At 42.1% G+C, this 19,756-nt stretch overlaps 1 protein-coding gene across 1 annotated transcript in view; it reads right to left on the bottom strand.

The window, feature by feature from the left end:
* Positions 1 to 2,506: 2,506 nt before the first annotated feature.
* Positions 2,507 to 19,756, bottom strand: part of RNF13 (ring finger protein 13) — a 45,022-nt gene continuing 27,772 nt past the window's right edge. Inside the window, exons 5-10 of the mRNA XM_075570429.1 lie at positions 11,419 to 11,506; positions 11,054 to 11,144; positions 10,464 to 10,569; positions 10,080 to 10,173; positions 5,663 to 5,743; positions 2,507 to 3,766 (exon numbers count right to left, since the gene is read on the bottom strand). Of these exons, the coding sequence (XP_075426544.1) occupies positions 3,405 to 3,766; positions 5,663 to 5,743; positions 10,080 to 10,173; positions 10,464 to 10,569; positions 11,054 to 11,144; positions 11,419 to 11,506 (822 nt within the window). The 3' untranslated portion in view covers positions 2,507 to 3,404. The remainder of the gene's footprint in view (positions 3,767 to 5,662; positions 5,744 to 10,079; positions 10,174 to 10,463; positions 10,570 to 11,053; positions 11,145 to 11,418; positions 11,507 to 19,756) is intronic.

Below are 19,756 nucleotides of genomic sequence, written 5' to 3'. Positions count from 1 at the left end.
GTGGGGGGTTAGTATGCTGCTGTTCAAAGAAAATACATTTCTGGCAAGCCAAATTCTTTACCAAACTGTCCCAGACAAGATCATGACATCACAAGTAACCGTTGAGTAGTACAGTTCGTCAGCACACCGTCCAGTATGTAAATTTTATTTGCATTTAGCCTGCTCAATTAATCTGATTACCTTGCATAACATTTGGCAGTTTTATTTTTCCTGGTTGGATATAGCTTGTGTTCAGATGGCTAAAACTTTTTTTTATTTACCATCGTCCAGTTTGAGGTTGACACTGCGATTCAAAGTCCATTCTGTATTCCATAATAAACCATGCACAGTGGTGCATTTGCCAATTCAGGAAGCCACCATCTTTGCTGTGTTTAGGAACTCACCAGTATTGGCTAGATCTGTGCAAAGCAGTGTTACCTTTGCAAAAGTATGCACAGCTGTCGTAAGTTTGATTTTTCATAATTACCTCATTTTCATAAATATTCCAAGCAGCAGAATATTTACATTTAAAAAAAATTGATAGCTAAGGATTTAACCACTTGGAATCCATATATAATATCCTGGTTTGGGAGAATAACCACCATTAAAATGAATATTCTATCTAGACGCCTATCTTTTCCAAACTCTCCCAGTTAAAATCTGTCAGACCTAAATACAGGCATACCCCGCATTAACGTACGCAATGGGACCGGAGCATGTATGTAAAGCGAAAATGTACTTAAAGTGAAGCACTACCTTTTTCCACTTATCGATGCATGTACTGTACTGCAATCGTCATGTATGTGCATAACTGATGTAAATAATGCATGTGTAACAGGCTCTATAGTCTCCTCGCTTGCGCACAGCTTTGGTACAGGTAGGGAGCCGGTATTGCTGTTCAGGACGTGCTGACAGGCGCATGCACGAGCTGCCGTTTGCCTATTTGGCGATATGTACTTACTCGCGAGTGTCCTTAAACCGGGGTATGCCTGTAATTCACAGAAGAAAATTTGAAAGTTTGTCTGGCAAAATAGGCGACCCAGAGATCATAAAGATATTTTTATAAGTCCAAATCAGAAGGAGGCTTAGCTCTCCTGAACTTACAAAACTACTATAGATCCGCACAGCTAGGGCAACTTATTAGCTGGCATTCAAACCCAACTGAAAGGAGGTGGGTCGAGAGGACTTGATTTGTTCCCCATGTAAAATAAAAAATCTTCTGGCTCAAAGTCTAGACCACCTGAGATTTACAAGAACCCAGTGATATCCTTTGCCTCTGGGACTCCCTCAAAACCAAGTTCCAACTAACTGATACCCCTTCCCTTATGCAACCACTATTCTCAGACCCCTCCCTTCCTTTTTACACAGGAAACCTGCACTCCCATACCTGGATTCAAAAAGGACTCAAGAGTTAAGGATATCCTCACCCAAGGGAAAGTCCCCCCCATTCGCTTCGTTACAAACAAACCATGATATCCCCTCCGAATTCTTCAGATTTCCCCAGGTTAGGCATTATATCCAATTAGTCTACAAGCCAAGTCAACCCCAGGCTTTAACTTTGTGTGAGGACTGGTGTCTACATCAGCCCCACGCAAAGGGCATCATCTCCAGAATATATCACCGTTTATCCTATCAAGAACAACCAAACCCCTGATAACTATATGCTGTCCTGGGGAAAGGATCTTGATGTCTGTATAGATCTCAATATCTGGACAGACATCTGGGAAGCTGCTTCCAAAAATTCATCATGCGTTGTAATTAAGGAGAATATTTACAAGTTAATATTCAGATGGTATATGACTCCTGCCTGGTTGCACTCTTTTCTCCCAGGCGTTTCCCCTCTGTGCTGGCATGGTTGTGGTGAAGTTGGGAATATACTGCACATTCTGGTCATGCCCCAAAATCCAACAAGCGTGGATGGAAGTGTTCACCTTAATACACAAGATACTAGAAATCTATGTCCCACATGACCCAGTATATATATATCCCTCTTCTCTATTGTTCCACAACCAGTTTATTTGCATTACTGTATCCCCTTTTTTTCCCCGGTGTCATGTTTTGTTTACCTTATTTTGTATGTACAAAAATGCTCAATAAAATTTAGTAAAAAAAACCCATTAAAATATAAAATTAAAAAAAATCGTTACATCATACTACATTCTGGGGGAAAAGGTGATAATGTTTTGAGAGAAAATGCTGTCATTTCAAAAAAGCTATTTTGATAGTACAAGCTGAAGATTAGGTGTCTGCAATTCTAGTTTAATAGAAATTCCAAGTGAGTTCCTTTTGTGAGTTTGCCAAAAATGCACTATTGAGTTTTACCTCCAACTACTAATTCTCTGCACTGCTTTAACCCACTCACATTTTGAAACTACATATTTAAATAAACAGTTTAACTCCACAATGCCACTTAACTACAGTGAAAGTGGTTTTGATCTGCAAAGCACATCCATGTTGTAAGCAAATTGCAGAAGTGTTTGATTCCTGCTTCTCATTCACCGTGCCTCTAAATACCAGTAAACAGTACTGCAGGTGAGAATGTTTTATTATTGTCCTTCACTCTGATCTAAACAAAAATTGAACTTGCATATTAGTATAGTGATTTTCTACAAAGGTACAGTTAATTTAGCTTTCTATAATACAGTGGGAAAGTACATACATGTGAGACGTTCCATAGTGCATACATTAAGAAAATACTCTCAGTGTAGATTGAATAGCATTCTTGTTGAAAGTTTACCAGCTGTATTTAGTTCTGCTGCTGTTCCCTACACTAAATAGTTCCAAGTGTAAGGTTTACAAACTGTGTTCTATGCATTGGTATCCTTTGGCCGGTTGCCTTCACACCTTCAGTTGCCCAAGAACTGGTGACATTTTACCAGTCTAGCCTGGTCCTTTAAAAAGGAGGGGCTTTTATTATGCCTGAAGTAGAGGTATAAACTACATGAAGACAGTTAAGTTAATTATATGCAACCTTCTGTAGCACCAGCCCTGTACATGTAGCAATTTATTTACAATCTTGTTACCTCTCCTCAGCCTTCCGAGGAATATGTGCTGGTAAAGGCTGAGTAATCAAGTGGATGACAAAGAACCATGCAATTATTGCAGGGTCACAGACCCCATTTTGTGACCAGTTCCTAAAAAAAACCCAAACTGGTAGATACTAATCCCCTTGATACCTAGAACCAGTTATGCATACATAAATACTTAATACAAATTTACTTGATAAGTAGCACTGCTGCCTCAACAATGATAGTATCCAGCTTGTGGCTCATTGCTAAAGGCTTAAGCTATTTAATTTTGCTTAATGTCATAAATGGCTTCTAATATAATAAGCAAATGACTATGGCGTAAAGTAACCATAAAGGTCTTTCTTCACCAATATCCTTTGGTTAGTAAGGACAACCGAATCTGACTCCAGTCTGACTTCACACAGCATTCGTTTCACTGGACTCCCTTTCCCCAGTCGGTTGCAGTTGGACCACTACACTTTCTTCATTGTGCTCTTCCTCGCTGCTGTCACTATCATCTGCATCATCATAATCAGCCTCGTCTGATGATTCTACCACATTTTGTTGTGAGTGCGATTCTGATATAGCTCCAAATGACTGAGTGCTAGCAGACGCTGTGGGTCTGAGCAGTGGTGTGTTTTCCGAGACCTCATTTTCTTCCTGGCTGCTGTCTGAATCGGACTCTGAATCTCCTTGCGATGGAACAACCTTCTGCTTGCACACAGGACAAGTCTTCTTTGTCTTGGTTAGCCAGGGGTCTACACACTTGCAGTGATAAGCTGTTGGAGAGAAGCCACCATAGGGAGATTAACTTGTTAAAAAGCTGTCAAGTACATTTGCGTGTAGCTACTTGTGTATTATTGCTGTTCCTATAACCCAATCCATGTAGCAACATCCTTCCCTACAAACACCCTTGTTTATTTTGTACAAGCATCTCCCAATGACAAGTTGCCCACAATAGATGTGTCTATCGCTTTAGACATCGTGTTTGCAAAGCACCACCATTTATCCTCTAGGTTAGGGCTGCTCAACTTCAGTCCTCATGACCCCCCTTCCAACAGGTCAGGTTTTCAGAATATCCTAGCTTAAGCCACCTGTGCTAAAACTGGGATATTCTGAAAACCTGACCTGTGGGGGGGGGGGGGGGGGGGGTTAATGAGGACTGGATTTGAGCAAACCTGCTCTAGGTCACTAGTGTACCACCCCTACCTTATCCTGGCTATGTGAACAGGCAGAAGCAGCAATGAATGGGTTGGAGTTGCAGAATGATTACATTGCAGAAGAGCCATCAGGACCATCAAATGACAATATGTAACATCTACACAACTTTGCAGCCTGTGCACTGTTCAGTGATAAGCTCTTCTGCCCTTTGTTTCCATCTTCCAGTAGCTATTATAGTTGAGGCCTGTTTTATAGTGGCGGGCGTGCGCTACACCATGCGCGGATTTTTAGTTGGCTGACGTTAGCCTTTCTATAGATGTGCCGCGCGCACGGCAGGGAGAGGGGAGCCGACAGACAGCTGCGAAGATGAAGAAATTCATATTTTCGCGCAGCTGCCTGCGCTCAAATGTATGTATTAGTGTGTATGCATGTGTGCGTGCATAAATAATTGCACAAATAAAAAAATTATTAAGATTTAAAAAAAAAAAACACACAAAAGGGAATTGAACAGTATGTCAAATATACATGAATTTTAACAAACCAAATCAGGTTGTGGATTCAGAAAAAGGGCCAGTCCATCCTTGTGATTTTGTGTAATTGGCTTCCGTAAAGTAATGGTTTTACTTATTTGTACCTTGTGGGAAAATGTATGTTTTGCCTTTCACGGTGAACACAAATCATTTATGTTTATCTGTTTTACCAATGGTCACATCAGCATTACTTTGCAAACAGGAAAAGGAAGGGCTCCGGCGCAACTGCGCATGACAAAAGTCCAGACTGCGTCCGGATTAATATGACAAAAACTTTATTGGCACATAACACACTTGGGCTACACCACGATCTCCCCCTCTACGCGTTTCACGCTCTAGTGCAGCGCTTCGTCTTGGAGATCGTGGTGTAGCCCAAGTGTGTTATGTGCCAATAAAGTTTTTGTCATATTAATCCGGACGCAGTCTGGACTTTTGTCATGCGCAGTTGCGCCGGAGCCCTTCCTTTTCTTGTATCTACATTGAAGGCTGCACGCGGGAGCAGAGGAACAGAGGAGAGTAGGACCCAGACCGGAGTTTCAACATAGGTAAGGGTTTTATTTCCCTCCTACTCCGGTCAACTTAGTGGCCATGCGTTGCTCCCTCATTCCCATCCACACATGACTATGTTGACACCATAGGTGCATCACTGACTACCGAAGCGCAGGACAGATTTTTCTTTGGTTTACTTTGCAAACAGAACAGAGCTTGGAAGAACAAGATAGACTTACTCTAATTTACTTCTAAGGGTCCCGCCAAGTCCCTTCGCACACCCCTTTTGGCCTGCGGGCTGCTAGTTTAAGTCACGATTCAACCTATTAATGCTACGGTCCTTATTTCACTTTCATCCTAGCACTTTTTTAATTTTTTTTACTGTATTTGAAATGCCAATGCAAAGTTAGTCAATGTTTGTTCTACAATAAAACATGTTTTAATGAGTTGGCTTTAGGAAACCCCCTTTGAAGTTTACTCCCCTGGTCCACTTACCATGTGAGCAAGGAAGAATCCTCAGCTTATCTCCTTCCTCATATTCATCCAGACAGACAGCACACACATCATACTCATCCCCTGTAACCAAGAGCCACAGTATTAAACAAATGTACAACGTACAGCAACAGAGAACCTTTACTGGAAAAAAAAAAAATATGGATACATTTACAAAATAAATTAAAATAAATTTTTTTAAAAAAAGACAGCTTCTGGGGTCCTTCGAATCACAGTTAAAGCCAGTTCAGCCCAACTATTTCCTGTAAGTTATCACAATGACCAATGTGTGTCAAGTTAATAGGTTCCGACACGCATTAAAGCAAAAAAACATGAAATCTTACGTGTTAAAAAAAAATGTATAATTAGTTCTGCAGTATTAGTTAGTGACTGTTTCTTGTTTTTAGACTCTTAAACTCAATGCCATTTTGAATGAGTTTTAATGCATCCTTTGATTTCTACAACAGTTTTAAAGAGCCCCAGCGCGCGGGACTGATCTGTGAGCCTCTGCACTTAACCCTGCGCCTAGGAACCCACTCGAACTGATTACCTGTGCACTGATCTACTGGACCTATATATTCTTATATGTAAGTTTCTACATGTTATTTATTTAATTGTTATTACATAAATCTTGACCCTTGGTGCGCTTCTGTGTTTATTTTTCATATATATATATATACAAACACACACACACACACACATATATACATATACACACACACACACACACACACACACATATATATACATACATATACACACACATATGTGTATACATATATATGTATACACATGTGTGTGTGTATATGTGTGTGTATATATATATATATATATATATATATATATATATATATATATATATATATATATATATATATATATATATATATATATATATATAACCCTTGCTGTATGCTGGGTGATAATGGGGAAAGGCGGGGTTGCAGACCTGCCTAAGACATGCAGATGAGCATACAGCTATATTTGCATATATATATATATATATATATATATATATATACATATACTCGCCCGGGGGTTAAATCCACTCGCCCGGGGCGAGCAAATGTATAGGTCTATCGAACACTGTATATGTGCGGGGTCACTTGACCTGGTGGCGTCAAATCCCAAAGCAAAGTAAGGCTTCGTCCCTGGTGGCCATGGCTGGGCGACCTATGGCGTGCCCGCCACACACAAAGTACAGCCCACTATGGGGCAGGCCCCAGTCGGCGTGTGTGCCAGTGCACACACAGCACGATCAAAAAAGACAGGATTTGTCTTTTGGTACGGCTTCCGAGGGTTGGCCACGTCACGGCGGCGGTTCAGCCAATGAGGGCGAATCAGCAGCGTCACGTCATGGCCGCACCTCCATCACGCCTTCCCCTGCTCTACTCAAGATGCGTTTCCCATCGCTACCCCTAGACCGCTGATCAAACTGGTGCACGTGCGGCCAGGCGCTTCGATGCGCGTGCGCACTACACAGCCCTAGAGACTCCGCTGCTGCTGGAATTAGCCGCACTGCTGATCCGGGCAGTGGAGGTGGGGGGGAGAGAGGGAAGGGGGGGAAAGAGGGCGAGGGGAGAGGAGTACCCGGCCAGGGCAGCACTCCAGCAGCCTACTGACAAGGGGAAGGAGAAGAAAATGCTCACCCCTTCCCCGCTCATAGACCCCAGGACCAGAATAAACTAGTTTCATGGGATCAGTTTATTACTCTAGACACATTTTCTTCTAGTCTAATCTCAAAGAGTCGAGTTAACCCTTTCATTGGCTGTCGTGTTGGGCGCAGAAGAAGAAAAAAAACACACAATTGAGCCAAAAAGTTGGCATATCAGCACATTATATCTGTGCTGCGTTCGCTAAAAATAGAGCGAGGCTATGGTGTAAGCAGCCTTTGTTAAATACTTTCCTGCTGATTCTTGTAGAGGAGGAGGGAGGGAGGAGGACTCTGATGGCATCTAAATATTTACACATATGAAAGCTGTTCGTGCTTCCAAGTCTGCATGGTGACTATCCCCTCACTTTACCATACAAGGATAAAAAGTAATTACTTCACTGCTCTGTACCAATGACTCATTTCAGCGGTGTATCCATTTTCCATTTGTGCGTTCCTGCAGCTCTGTCTGCAATGACCTGGTCAGAGAGTCCATTTCCCAAATGTATAAAGCAGAAAGCCGTGACCGATTACACAATGATGTAAGCCGTGCCGGTCTGAAATGAACTGAAGGACTTTCTCCAACCTAGCCCCTGAATGCTGTCCAATTCAATCCCACTTGGCAACAAATATTCGAGTTGCTGTAAAGGGAACGTCCTCACACATCCCGTATAACCCCTTCCCTAACATTTCAAAGCGTTGTATCATCATTTATTTATAACGCGCCAACATACGGTCGCAGTACAATAGGGTACCTAAAATATCAAACATTAACATACATTGTGGTACAGTAGGTAGGAAGGGCCCTGCCGCAAGGAGCTTAATGGTCTCTATACAATATACCTGTTAAACAGATTTAGGCTCAGAAGCCTGTTACAAGGGGTTTAGGGAGCATTCAATATAGGCTGCAGAAGTAATTATTGCCGAGACCAGTAATAATTTGGCGTTTCCTCCAAGCAGAAATAGCTTTTGAAAAGTGGAAGTACACAGTTAATCTGCAGCCATGCAATACTGTGGCAACCCTTGAAAGTTATACTCAAACATTAATCTTCATGCATTGCAGGTCCCTTTGGCAACAAAGGGATTACGATCAGATTAAATCCAGCGCATGTGCTACTGGAAAAGAACTGGACTTTACTGTGCTCTGGGTTTAACTCTTTGAACTATACCAACCCTTTTAAAAATCGACAGGTTTCTGCAATGAAATACAGCCAACGGACATACCAGGTGTGAATGGTACTTCAATTTTGCTACGATGGTATTAGAAGCACGTTCTCCGCTGACTCAATGGGAACAGAGAGGTGAAACACGAGAGTTAGGGTGAGAAGCAGAAATATGAACCACGCGGAGGGATCAGACCAGAGCCCCGGAAGGTGAAAATCATTCAATTTAGGAACAAGGAAAGGACTGAGAGGAGGACAGACGGATTCTCCTCCCCCCCCCCTTCTTTTTTGTTTCTTGATTTGTACTTTGCTCAATGCAAGTGTTATAAGTTATCTTTGTTACCTCTGTGGAAGACACTTATACACATTACTGTGTGATGGTAAAAATCAATAAAAATCTGAGTAAAAAAAGAAATACAGCCAACGAGTATTTATGTATATACATGTGAACAGGGCAATATGCTGCAAGAGTTAACGCGTGCAGAAACTGCAGTATGGTTCGCCACTCTCCAGGTTCATAAATCAAAGTTAAGACGCACAGTATAAACTGAGGGATGAGCAGAAATCTTGGTGCCAAGCCAACTGTCTGATAGAATCCACATTTAACAATCGTTTGTTTTCTAGCTCTTGACAGTGCAAATTACCAGCGAGACAGTCAACAGATTAAAGGGAATTGGTCTAACCGGTATGCAAGAAATACAACCCATGTCCACAAACAATACATTCAATCAGTCCATCTGAATGGGGTACTTAAGGCCTTTGATTGGGCAGTGTGTCGTTATGGCCCGATAAGCATGGCTCTTTAATGCAGGCCTGGCCAACTCTAGTCCTCAAGGGCCACCAACAGGTCAGGTTTTCAGGATATCCCTGCTTCACTCATCTGTGCTCACACAGGTGAGTCACTCATTGAGCTACCCCTGTTGAAGCAAGGATAGCCTGAAAACCTGACCTGTTGGTGGCCCTTGAGAGTTGGCCACTCCTGCATTTATGTATGTATATCTTTATATATATAGCACCATTGAAGTACATAGCGCTTCACTGCTGTCATACACGTGACCTAATAATATAACACATAATGGGAATAAGCGCTTGAGACATAAATGTAACATTAGGAAAAGGAGTCCCTGCTCCAAAGAGCTTACAATCCAAGTGGAACATTATAAGTAAACTTGGCAGGTTAGGGTTTAAGGGACAATATTGTTATTTGGCCCCTCTTACAATAGGTATAAGGTTGCAATCTGGCTAAAACACTTGTGAGATGCCTTGATCATCCAGCAATGATCCATCCAATCCATGATCTTAACGGTCATGGACGAGTTCACCAAGAATATCCAAGAAATGTAGGATTTCATAGCAAATATACATCCTAATAGCAGTCTGTGAATCCATCAATATTCACATTTGATCATTCCCTTTTATAAAGATGCTCTCCAAGGGATTTCCATGATGGTCCAATAGGAAGACAAGATTACAATGTGGCTTCCTATTGGCCTGTGGACCCAACTGCAATACGGTGGGCCATTCTGTGTCCTACTGTAGTGAGATTTGAAACATAACTTCACCCCTGCAATTAAAACATCCAGTGTAACTGATCTTATCTGCTTACCTTTCTTATATTTATGTATGGGAAGTTTTTTGAGTTGATCTTTGCGAAGTCTATTCCTCCTTGCTCTGTGTCTGTCCTGCACAAACTTGGTGATCTAGAAGAGGACAGAGAACACAAGCCAAATAACACAGCGGCAGAGTGAAACACTGCATTCTCAGTAAGCTCCAAACTACTATCCATGTTTTCAGGATATCCCTGCTTCAGCACAGGAGGCTCAATCAGTAGCTCAGTCAACTCCTGAGCCACCTATGCTGAAGCAGGGATATCCTTAAAACCTGACCAGTTGGTGGCCCTTGAGGACTGGAGTTGGCCATCACTGTACTAGAGCATTCATTTTTGCTCTTAATGGAACTGAAGGGAGAGAATTTGAGCAGAGATACATACCATAAAGATGACAATAAGAACGAGACAGATCCCCACTATAATTAGGAATGGTATTAAGTAGTACTCCAATGGCAGGCTGAGTTCTGGGATTAACACAATATGGCCACTGTGGAAAAGTCAGTAAACGGAAACACTAATTAAAAGGGATACATTTTTCAGATGCCCTCATCCACCCCACCCATATAATGTAATGTAATACATCCCCACTCATATTTTCCCTTCCTCCAATCTGCCTCCCACTTACAAAGTGTTAAACCTTCCTGAAGCCTTATTGCTAATCTTTTCCTCTAAACAAAATTTTTTAAGTAACCAGGAAATCCACTTAACTCATAATTGTAGACCCTATATACCTTCTTAACATCTGTACAAAATTATCAACATACTGCTGAGGCCTATCCAGGAGGGAAAAATCTGTACGTCAAACGCAAACAAAGACGACCTTCCTTGTTGATAAAAATGTACCCATGTACCAACACGTTAAAACCGTTAGCTACTGTACGATGTGCAATGCACGGCATAGTATAAAGTACTGTTGTAGAATGTTCCCTCCATGCAGGGAAACATCAGAATGAGATTAGGCTCAGCTTTACCCCTTGTCCCAGGTGAACTCTTCCTTCAGGGCCTGTGCGGACGACTCCCCGATAAACACTGATGGAATGTCAATCTTCTTTAAAATATCAACTGTAACACACAAAACCATCCAGGCTTCAGGAAAGGGGAGTCTCGAGAGGCATTATTTCAGTCGCATTTAATGAATGAATGCTGCCCTGGTTTTAAGTAGCAATAGTGGTCTTTTTATAAGAACAAAATTTAGGCCGTGTTTAAAAAAAGAGTGCCGAATAAATAAGAACTACTTACAATACAAAAGTATGTGGGAATAAACAAAGTGTGAATTGTTCTCATAATACTAGAGCATTTCTGAAACCCAGTTGGAAGGTAACCAGTGCATACATACCGTCATTCGATCCCATACTGATAAGGTCATCTGAATCCACATTGTGAATGATGGCGGCCTTGTAGCCAGCCTTCTGGGCATTTAGCACCTACAAAGAAACACAGTTTGTTGCCGGTTATTCCCCAGACCTATAAGAGTTGGAATAAATATGGCTGGATATCCCGTTAAAACAGGGGATCATAACCAGGGGTTATTTCACCCCCAGCGGGTGATTGAGAAGATGCTGGGATTTGTTGAAGATTACATTTTTTCAATATTAAAAATGATCTAAACTCCAGACAAACATTCGTTTCTATTCTTTATTTGTAACATTTTATTACTTTTATTCTGTTAAAATAACATGTGGCCGATACATCGTGTGAAAGCTTCTTTAACTCCCGCCACATAAATGCGTGGTTGATAGGGATCCACCCATTATTTTCTGTCTCAATGCGTTACACTCATTACTAAAAAGAGAGGGCCCTATACTAAACGTTTTAGTCGAGCTACTGGCGCGGTTCAACTCCATCGTTTACAGGGGTCCTGTGGAACCTGTTAAGCATTTAAATAAAAATATAGAAATGGTACCGGTACGTCATATATAAAATTAGTATGGGGGATTAGTGACCTAGTTGGTCCCTTAGGGGTGACTAATGTACAAAAGGTTAAGAACCCATGCATTAAAACAAATTTATTGGTTTATGAAAAAATGAAAATTCCAAAAGAACATTTTAAAAGGGGTTGAGTCAGTCAGACGAATAGTACAATCAGCAGAGAATGTAGGAAATTCAGCGCTCGTGCTGCAGATATATGGTTTGCTGGAAGCATTAATCCCCTTGCAGCATGTGTGTAGAGCGTCTCCCCAATGAGCTCCTAAAGCAAGGTTACCCCCAAGGGAGACACTTTGAGATGAAAAGAAGAAAAATGCACACCATGCGCACCAGGGAATAAGATGATGTACATTATTTATTAATAAAACAAAAAATAACTGAGGGGATCCAACCCCACCTCAGTACACATGAGCCATAGATTTGGGTAAAAGTTACAATAAACAGAAGCCACATCAATAATAAAATGTATCTAATTAAACTAAATCTATAAACAACATAACAAAATTAAATAAAAAGACAAGTGGCGTGGTCCGGAACCCTTAACGTTCACCGCGGAACCCGCTCGGGGCTGCAAGTCTCCGTCTCCCCCTTTCAGCCTCGGGCAGTTGTTCAGCTATCACTTTTAGCCCATTTCTGGATATATGTATCCCGTCTTGTTGAACATTGTCTTTTTATTTAATTTTGTGATGTTGTTTATAGATTTAGTTTAATTAGATACATTTTATTATTGATGTGGTTTCTGTTTATTGTTACTTTTACCCAAATCTATGGCTCATGTGTACTGAGGTGGGGTTGGATCCCCTCAGTTATTTTTTGCTTCATTAATAAATAATTTACATCATTTTAATCCCTGGTGCGCATTGTGTGAATAGTACAATCAGGCATACTTTATACCAGAAGTGGGAAACTCTAGTCCTCAATAAAACCTTGTTCCTATTACTCTGGCCATCCATAATACCATTGTTCTGAGGCAACTGGAGAACAAAAGGCTAGGGAGGCCGAAGCCACCTTCACTTTAAACTATATTGACTATGAGCAAATCTAGCTTGTGATTCACCTGAGCGTGTAGACCGGACTAAATCTGGGGTAACTAATATAGCAAATCAGAGGGTCCCATTTCTTCTGAAACTTAGCACAAGTGTCATGCAGGAGACAGGTATATGTATCAGATGGAAAAATGCCCTAGACGTTCTCCTTCATCTGTTGGGATTTGTTTGTTCCAGTTTGGCAATTGCGCATCTCATGGGTGAAAATAAGTTGACTGCCAACTAACAGAGGTGTCTGCTCATGCCCTAAATTGGCTTGTTTAGAAGACAAGTCCCTGTGTCCAAGGTCACATTAGCTACAATTACATTAAGCTTTCTGTAGCACTCAAAACATCCACTACACAACCAGCAGTATTCAGATGTTCTTTATTTTAACAAATGTTGTAGCATCTATTCAGGAAATGTCTCAAAGCGAAGTTACCATACAGTGGAAGCACTCACTTCCGATCTATAACCATCTTCTTTACATTTTGATAAAAGGAATGATTTCTTTCAGGCATGGGTTGGTTTTGATGAAGGCCTGGGATAGAACAAGATGCTCTCCGGCTTCACTGCTTTCAGAGTCAGTACTCAGAAAACACCAGGCTATACTTTATATAGCCTGATTGATCCCAAGCCTAGAGGTAATATGAAGGGCCATGACATTTTATTATAGTAAAGAACACATTATTTCAAAGACATTCTTAAACTAAATCTTGGTGGGTGGGGTTTTATAAATTAAATTCCCCTGGGATTTGTGTGTTTGGCTTTACCAAGATCTGTAAAAACACATAAATGAAACAAAAAAAAGTCAGATGGATGAACTGCACATAATTTAATTCAGCAATCCAACACAAAGCACATCAAAATTAGTTATGATGCAGCCTTTGTTCCTTTGCTTTCTTTAGTTACTGATGTTTACCCCTTGTGTGCCATTCAAAAACCACAGAACCAGACATTTGTATCCCATCTCTAGGACCCCACTATGGGCCTCAATATCGTCAAATGGCAAGAGAGAAAATTAGGGTTAAGGAGGGTGGAGCCAGTTTCAAAAAAGGTTCCAGATATCTACAGAAATCCCGTTCCCAGTCAGGCAAACCAGATTACTGGTTTAAAATAGGTGTACAGATTTCCAAAAGAAGCCTAAAAGGCTGAACTGTATGCTGTCTGAAACAGCCTGTCAAAAATCACTGTTCAATTAAATAGGGGGGGGGGGGGTTTCATCCATTCGCACCTCGGACAAGATAGCATTACCACAGTAATTATTACTATTGTATGCTTTTGGACCTCCCACCTAACTCACACCTTTTTTAAGTGGTGGGAGTTAAAACAGAGATCTGTGGATTATCTACAGATGCACACGAAGAGACTAACTCCCAGCAATATTTGCCAATAATTGTTTGAGCATTTTTTTTTTAAAGAAGCAAAAAGTGACAGTCATTTGCATGTTATTACCCAGAATCCCTGGCTGCAGTGCAACAAAGTATGGTCAAAGGCAGGTTTAAGGACCTGTCCGTGACGTGAATGTGCTCATAAGTATTTTTATTTCTGAGCACTGCAAGATTGTGTCAGCCCACGCACATGCCCACTAACACTCTCCAAGTCATCTGAGCAGTAGATCTGCAGCAATGGGACAACGATTGGAACGGTTAACCATAACATCCTTCAAATTGCTCCTATGAATTCCCCAACTAACTACTTGTAGGGCCAGCCCTGTACACCGATTACGAAGCAGTGAAAGAAGCAGTTTCTGTAGGCTAAAAAAATCACTGAAAACCCAAACACAACACTAATACACACACACACACACACACACACACACACACACAATCCAATTGCTTCTACCATGAGAACCAAAAAACACGTCATCCAAGCATCGCCATGTTTTTTTTAGGAAGGAGTCTCCTGTACCATATTACAGGTTCTAATCCGTGCAAAGGAACAGAAGTACAGATTAACCGAATTTGCAACAGGTACATCCAAGTGAGAAAGTTGAGCACAACATTTACACCAAGGACTTGACTATTGTGTGTGTGAAGTAAGAGCTCTGGGGAGTTTGAAAATATACTTCTTATAAACACTGCAGCATATTTGTTGAGTGGGGCAGATTTCCCCCACAGGTCTTTACTTCATTACCGCGTTCTTAAATTGGAATGAATGGTAACGCTTTAATCAGGTTTTACAGTTTACATAAATTGCAGATGAAATGTATGCATGTTTTAGCAGAAATAGGACAATATTTTTTTCTCTCAAGTATAGTGCTCTTTAGTAAGGCAATGCTACATACATCACACGATTATACTACACACACACACACGTTACACAGATTACATTTTATAGGCTGAAGCCGTTGTTGTTATTCAATCATTACCAAGTTATAAAATACGAAATGTAATTCAGCAATATTGCATGATGTGTGCAGCATTGAAAAATCTGGCATCTTCCAATTACATTATTATAGTTTATTTGTAAAGCGCCAACATATTCCGTAGTGTGGTACAGCATTATGTATATTACATAAGAAGAATGACATCACAAATAAGTACAAACAAGCGCAAACAGATACAAAAACGGGAGTGAAGCCCATGAGCCAAAAATAGTTCTCACAAAACACCATATATACACACACTATATATTTATACAGTGTGTGTAGGAACCGAGGTTCCATGCACAATATGCAGTATACTTGAATGGTTTAACAGCTATTGGAACTATACTCCTGTCATTTCTTTGGTAGCCTCTTAGAGCCTATTTAACTCCAGTGCCATATAATTCACTGTCCCAAATCTTTGGCGAGTAGTAAAAAGTGATGCTCAATTTGCAGCCTCTAGCTCCTGTGCTCTGTAATACACAGGGATGCCTCAGTATGTCCCGTCTGCTGGAAGTAGAAGGTTCTGCCGCATGGATACTAGAAACAAATCCATTGCCAGGTTCTGTTGGATGTTCTTGGCAGCCGTGCTCCTTCTGTATCCTATTCTAACACCACACGGCCTCGCAGTGTTAAAAAAAGGCTTCAGAAAGCAGCGTCTTTACAACACTAAGAGCTGATAACCTTTATTCTACTCCCCCCATGATCACTCCACTGGGGAGTTATTTTCAGTCCGCGCAATTGATTTTATTCCTGTTGCCAGATGGACATGGAGAACCTTCGCTCTTCTACAAAGCTGCATTGCAGGCGCGTGCCGTGAGAAGCTGCAACGTGCACTGCAGCAAAGAGATTGCTGGTCCCTGGGTGAACTTAAGAAGCAGCAGGCCATGCTGATTGCCTTTCATAAACCTCAGGGGATGTTTTTATTGTGAAAATCCCACACTTCGGTCAGGAGATATGGGCAGTTCAGATAATAAAATGTCCAGGTCGTCAAAATGGATGTGTCCCCATAGCCCAGGGCAGACGCTAGAAAGAATGATTTAGGACAGGGATGTTCAACTCCAGTCATCAAGCCTCCTCTCTGCCCTCCCCCCCTCCCCCCACCAGGGCAGGTTTCAAAGATATCCCAGCTTCAGCACAGGTGGCTCAACCAGAGACTCAGGTCTTTGACTTAGCCACCTGTGCCGAAGAAGCATGAACATCCTGAAAACCTGACCTGTTGGGTAGAGAGGAGGGGGAGGAATTTAAGCACCCCTGATTTAGAACACTAAAAATAAAAAATAAAGTGTGTGCGCTGAGTACGCGCATTTTAAGTGAAACTTCGTCTTTTGTCACTGTTTTGTCACAGAAATTGTATTTGTAATTAAATCAAAAACACAATTTTAGTGCCAAATGCAATGAAGTTTGACTTAGAACACTTTTTTTTTTTTTAGTTATTTACACTTCTATATTTATAATAAGCCCCAGAGCAGCCCCCACTCTCCCCCCGGTGGAGCTGTGTCCTGCTCGGCGTAGGTGTTCGGCGGCTCACTGGAGGGGGGGGGGGAGGGAGGTTGTGCTTGGTGGCTCACTGGGGGGAGGGGAGGGTGTGCTCGGCGGCTCACTGGTGGGAGGGGAGGGTGTGCTCGGCGGCTCACTGGGGGGGGGGGGGGGAGGTGTGCTCGGCGGCTCACTGGAGGGGGGGGGGGGTTGCTCTGCGGCTCACACTTGTGTTCGGCAGAGGTGTACAGGGGATACAGTAACCATGCTGGTGCAGGCAAGCTCCATATCCCCGCCGCTGTCAGAGTCCCGGAGCAGCCCCCACTCTCTCCCCCTTGGCGGAGCTGCGGCCGGAGTGTGTGTGTGTCCCGTCCGTCCAGCGCTGCCTTCTCCTGGTGGAAGCTAGCAACACGGACGGCCTCTTCTGCCAGGAGTTATGTCACTTCCGTCCCCAATCAACTACATTCACGCTGCTAAAGACGTTTCACTTCAAAATGTTTTATGTAAATTACGGTTACATTTTAAAAAGCACTGAATTCTCAGGGGCATGAGGCTACATACAGGCGTTGGGAGGATTACTGCATTAAGCATGTGCCCAAACCAGAACCATCACAACATCTACACAGGACAATTGGTTTAACCAATTCAGTGTTAGAGAGGGCAGTCCACATTGCACCCAAGGGGGTTCAGGTGAACAGATAATCAAAAATGTAAAGTGAATAAGCAGGGTTATTTTTTGCTTTCTGTAAATAATATTGGGAGTGAATAATTATATATCTATATCTATCTCACAACCATGTCACTTCAAAACTGAAACACACCAGAGTATTTCACAACATGTGATGTGATCACGATGCAAAAGGAGAAAGTGGAGCCAATTCATAGAGACTATATATTTTCGCAGCAAGGGTGGTGGGGAGGGAGTGAAACCAAATCAAAATCTAAGTGTACAGCACATACTTTGATATTTTTGCCAAAAGATGATTAAGCTTCCTCAAACCGAGAGTTTACTTTCCGTAATACCAGGAGATCTGCAGGATAGTTCATAGAAGGATATCTTGCATAGATGGGTTATTCGAAGTAAATGGAAAGCACATTGCAGACAAGTCTGAGTAAAAACACTGTGTTGCTATAGGTTTCCCATAATGTTTCCTACAATTCTCTCTGGAGTGGAGGGGAAGGCTTCCCAGCATTTTATATAGGGGCTTCAGTGAGGAAGCCAAGCTTTACACCACAGCAAATATACCAGCAACAAAAACTTGGTGCCTTTTCAGGAGATGAACTTCCTGCAATGTATTTGAGAAAGCAGAAAATGTTAGGAAGAGAGAAAACTGGCACTGCAATTTAAAACACTGAGTCCCACATCATGCTGTTTGTGCATGGTAATATATACAAATATTTATAGGTAACACACAATGGAAGGTCTCCTTGATAATGAAGGTTACGATGCAGAGATGTCAGTGACGGGAGCATTCGGAGATCTGAATTTTCAATCTACAGCACGGCGATTCCCTGGCTGCCCTTTGGTAATTGCCACACTTCAAACAACGGTATATTCCCATTGTTCTTCAATCTGAGCGCTGACACTTCCGTACTCCATGTTTTATTCAGCTTTCATGGAATAGAGAGCTGCAACGTAAAACAGCGGGGCTAAGTCACTGATGTGCCATAGCCATTATTGATCACTCATTTGAATGGCTTTGTTTTAGTCACCAAGGCTATTGTAGTCAAAGGTTCACAAATGTAAAAGCTTGTAGATAAAGCTTCTCTAAATGCCACCAGATAGACATGATTCCTGAGAATACAACAGATATACAACACACACGTGTTTCCAACGACATCTGAATATATCTAAACACCAAACTGATCATCTAATACAGGGAGGGCCAACTCGCCACCAACAACAGGTCAGGTTTTTAGGATATCGCTACTTCAGCACAGGTGGCTCAATCAGTGGCTTAGTCAATGCCCGAGCCACCTGTACTGAAGCAGGGGTATCCTTAAAACATGACCCGTTGGTGGCTCATGGAGGACTGGAGTTAGCCACCCCTGATTTATAGCACTTTCGGTTAAAACCGATAAACACCGGAAATGAAGCATCTTCTCCTATTAAATTCCACCTCGTGGCAGCCTGTCCGCACGTAGGAGACAAAAAGGCATCACGGGGGGGGAGTGTGGAAACCAAAAACAAAAGAAGTGCACCGATAAACACCAAACACAGATTGTTTAAAGAGAAGATGCAAACACCAGAAAACAGGAAAATAAATAAATACAAAAACGGAATCTCTAAATACATCCTATAAAGACATCACAATAGTATTATTTTGCCCATTCTAAAATGTGCTGAAGATTTTAGTGGTCTTGGCTAGTACAGCACATACCAATCTGTGCTAGTTTATAAGACAGGGGAGAGCAATCTTTTTCCCCTGCGCCCCCCCCCCCCCTGCCGGCTGTCTTCCTCTCCGCACGCCCGGAACCCTCCCCTCCCCCCCCCATTAACTTGGTTTCCGGCGTCTGGGCATCATGACGTCACATTGCCATCGCAACGCATCAACATGACCCCGCAGCGTTATTTGACTCCGCGTTGCCATGGCGACTCCAGAAGCCGGCTGAACCAAGGTAAGTGAGGTTTACAGAGGCCCTCGCCGCTTCCCTGGCATTTAAATTTAAGTGCCTTCGGGAAGCGCGCTGGGCCTCAGTGAACCCCACGCCCACCACAGATAATCTCGCGCCCCACAGCTATAAAACACCTTACAGCAGATGGCTTATGGAGTAGCACCGCTTAGCAACATGGAACTACATGTGCTTTGACAGAAATCTTGGCTGCATTAAAGCTGCAGTTTAAACTGCCATTTATTTAAAAAAAAAAAAAAAAA

This window comes from Ascaphus truei, chromosome 14 (assembly GCF_040206685.1).
Source record: "Ascaphus truei isolate aAscTru1 chromosome 14, aAscTru1.hap1, whole genome shotgun sequence".
NCBI lineage: Eukaryota > Metazoa > Chordata > Amphibia > Anura > Ascaphidae > Ascaphus > Ascaphus truei.
The sequence above is the reverse complement of the archived record's forward strand: the minus strand, read 5'-3'. Positions and strand labels throughout refer to the sequence as shown.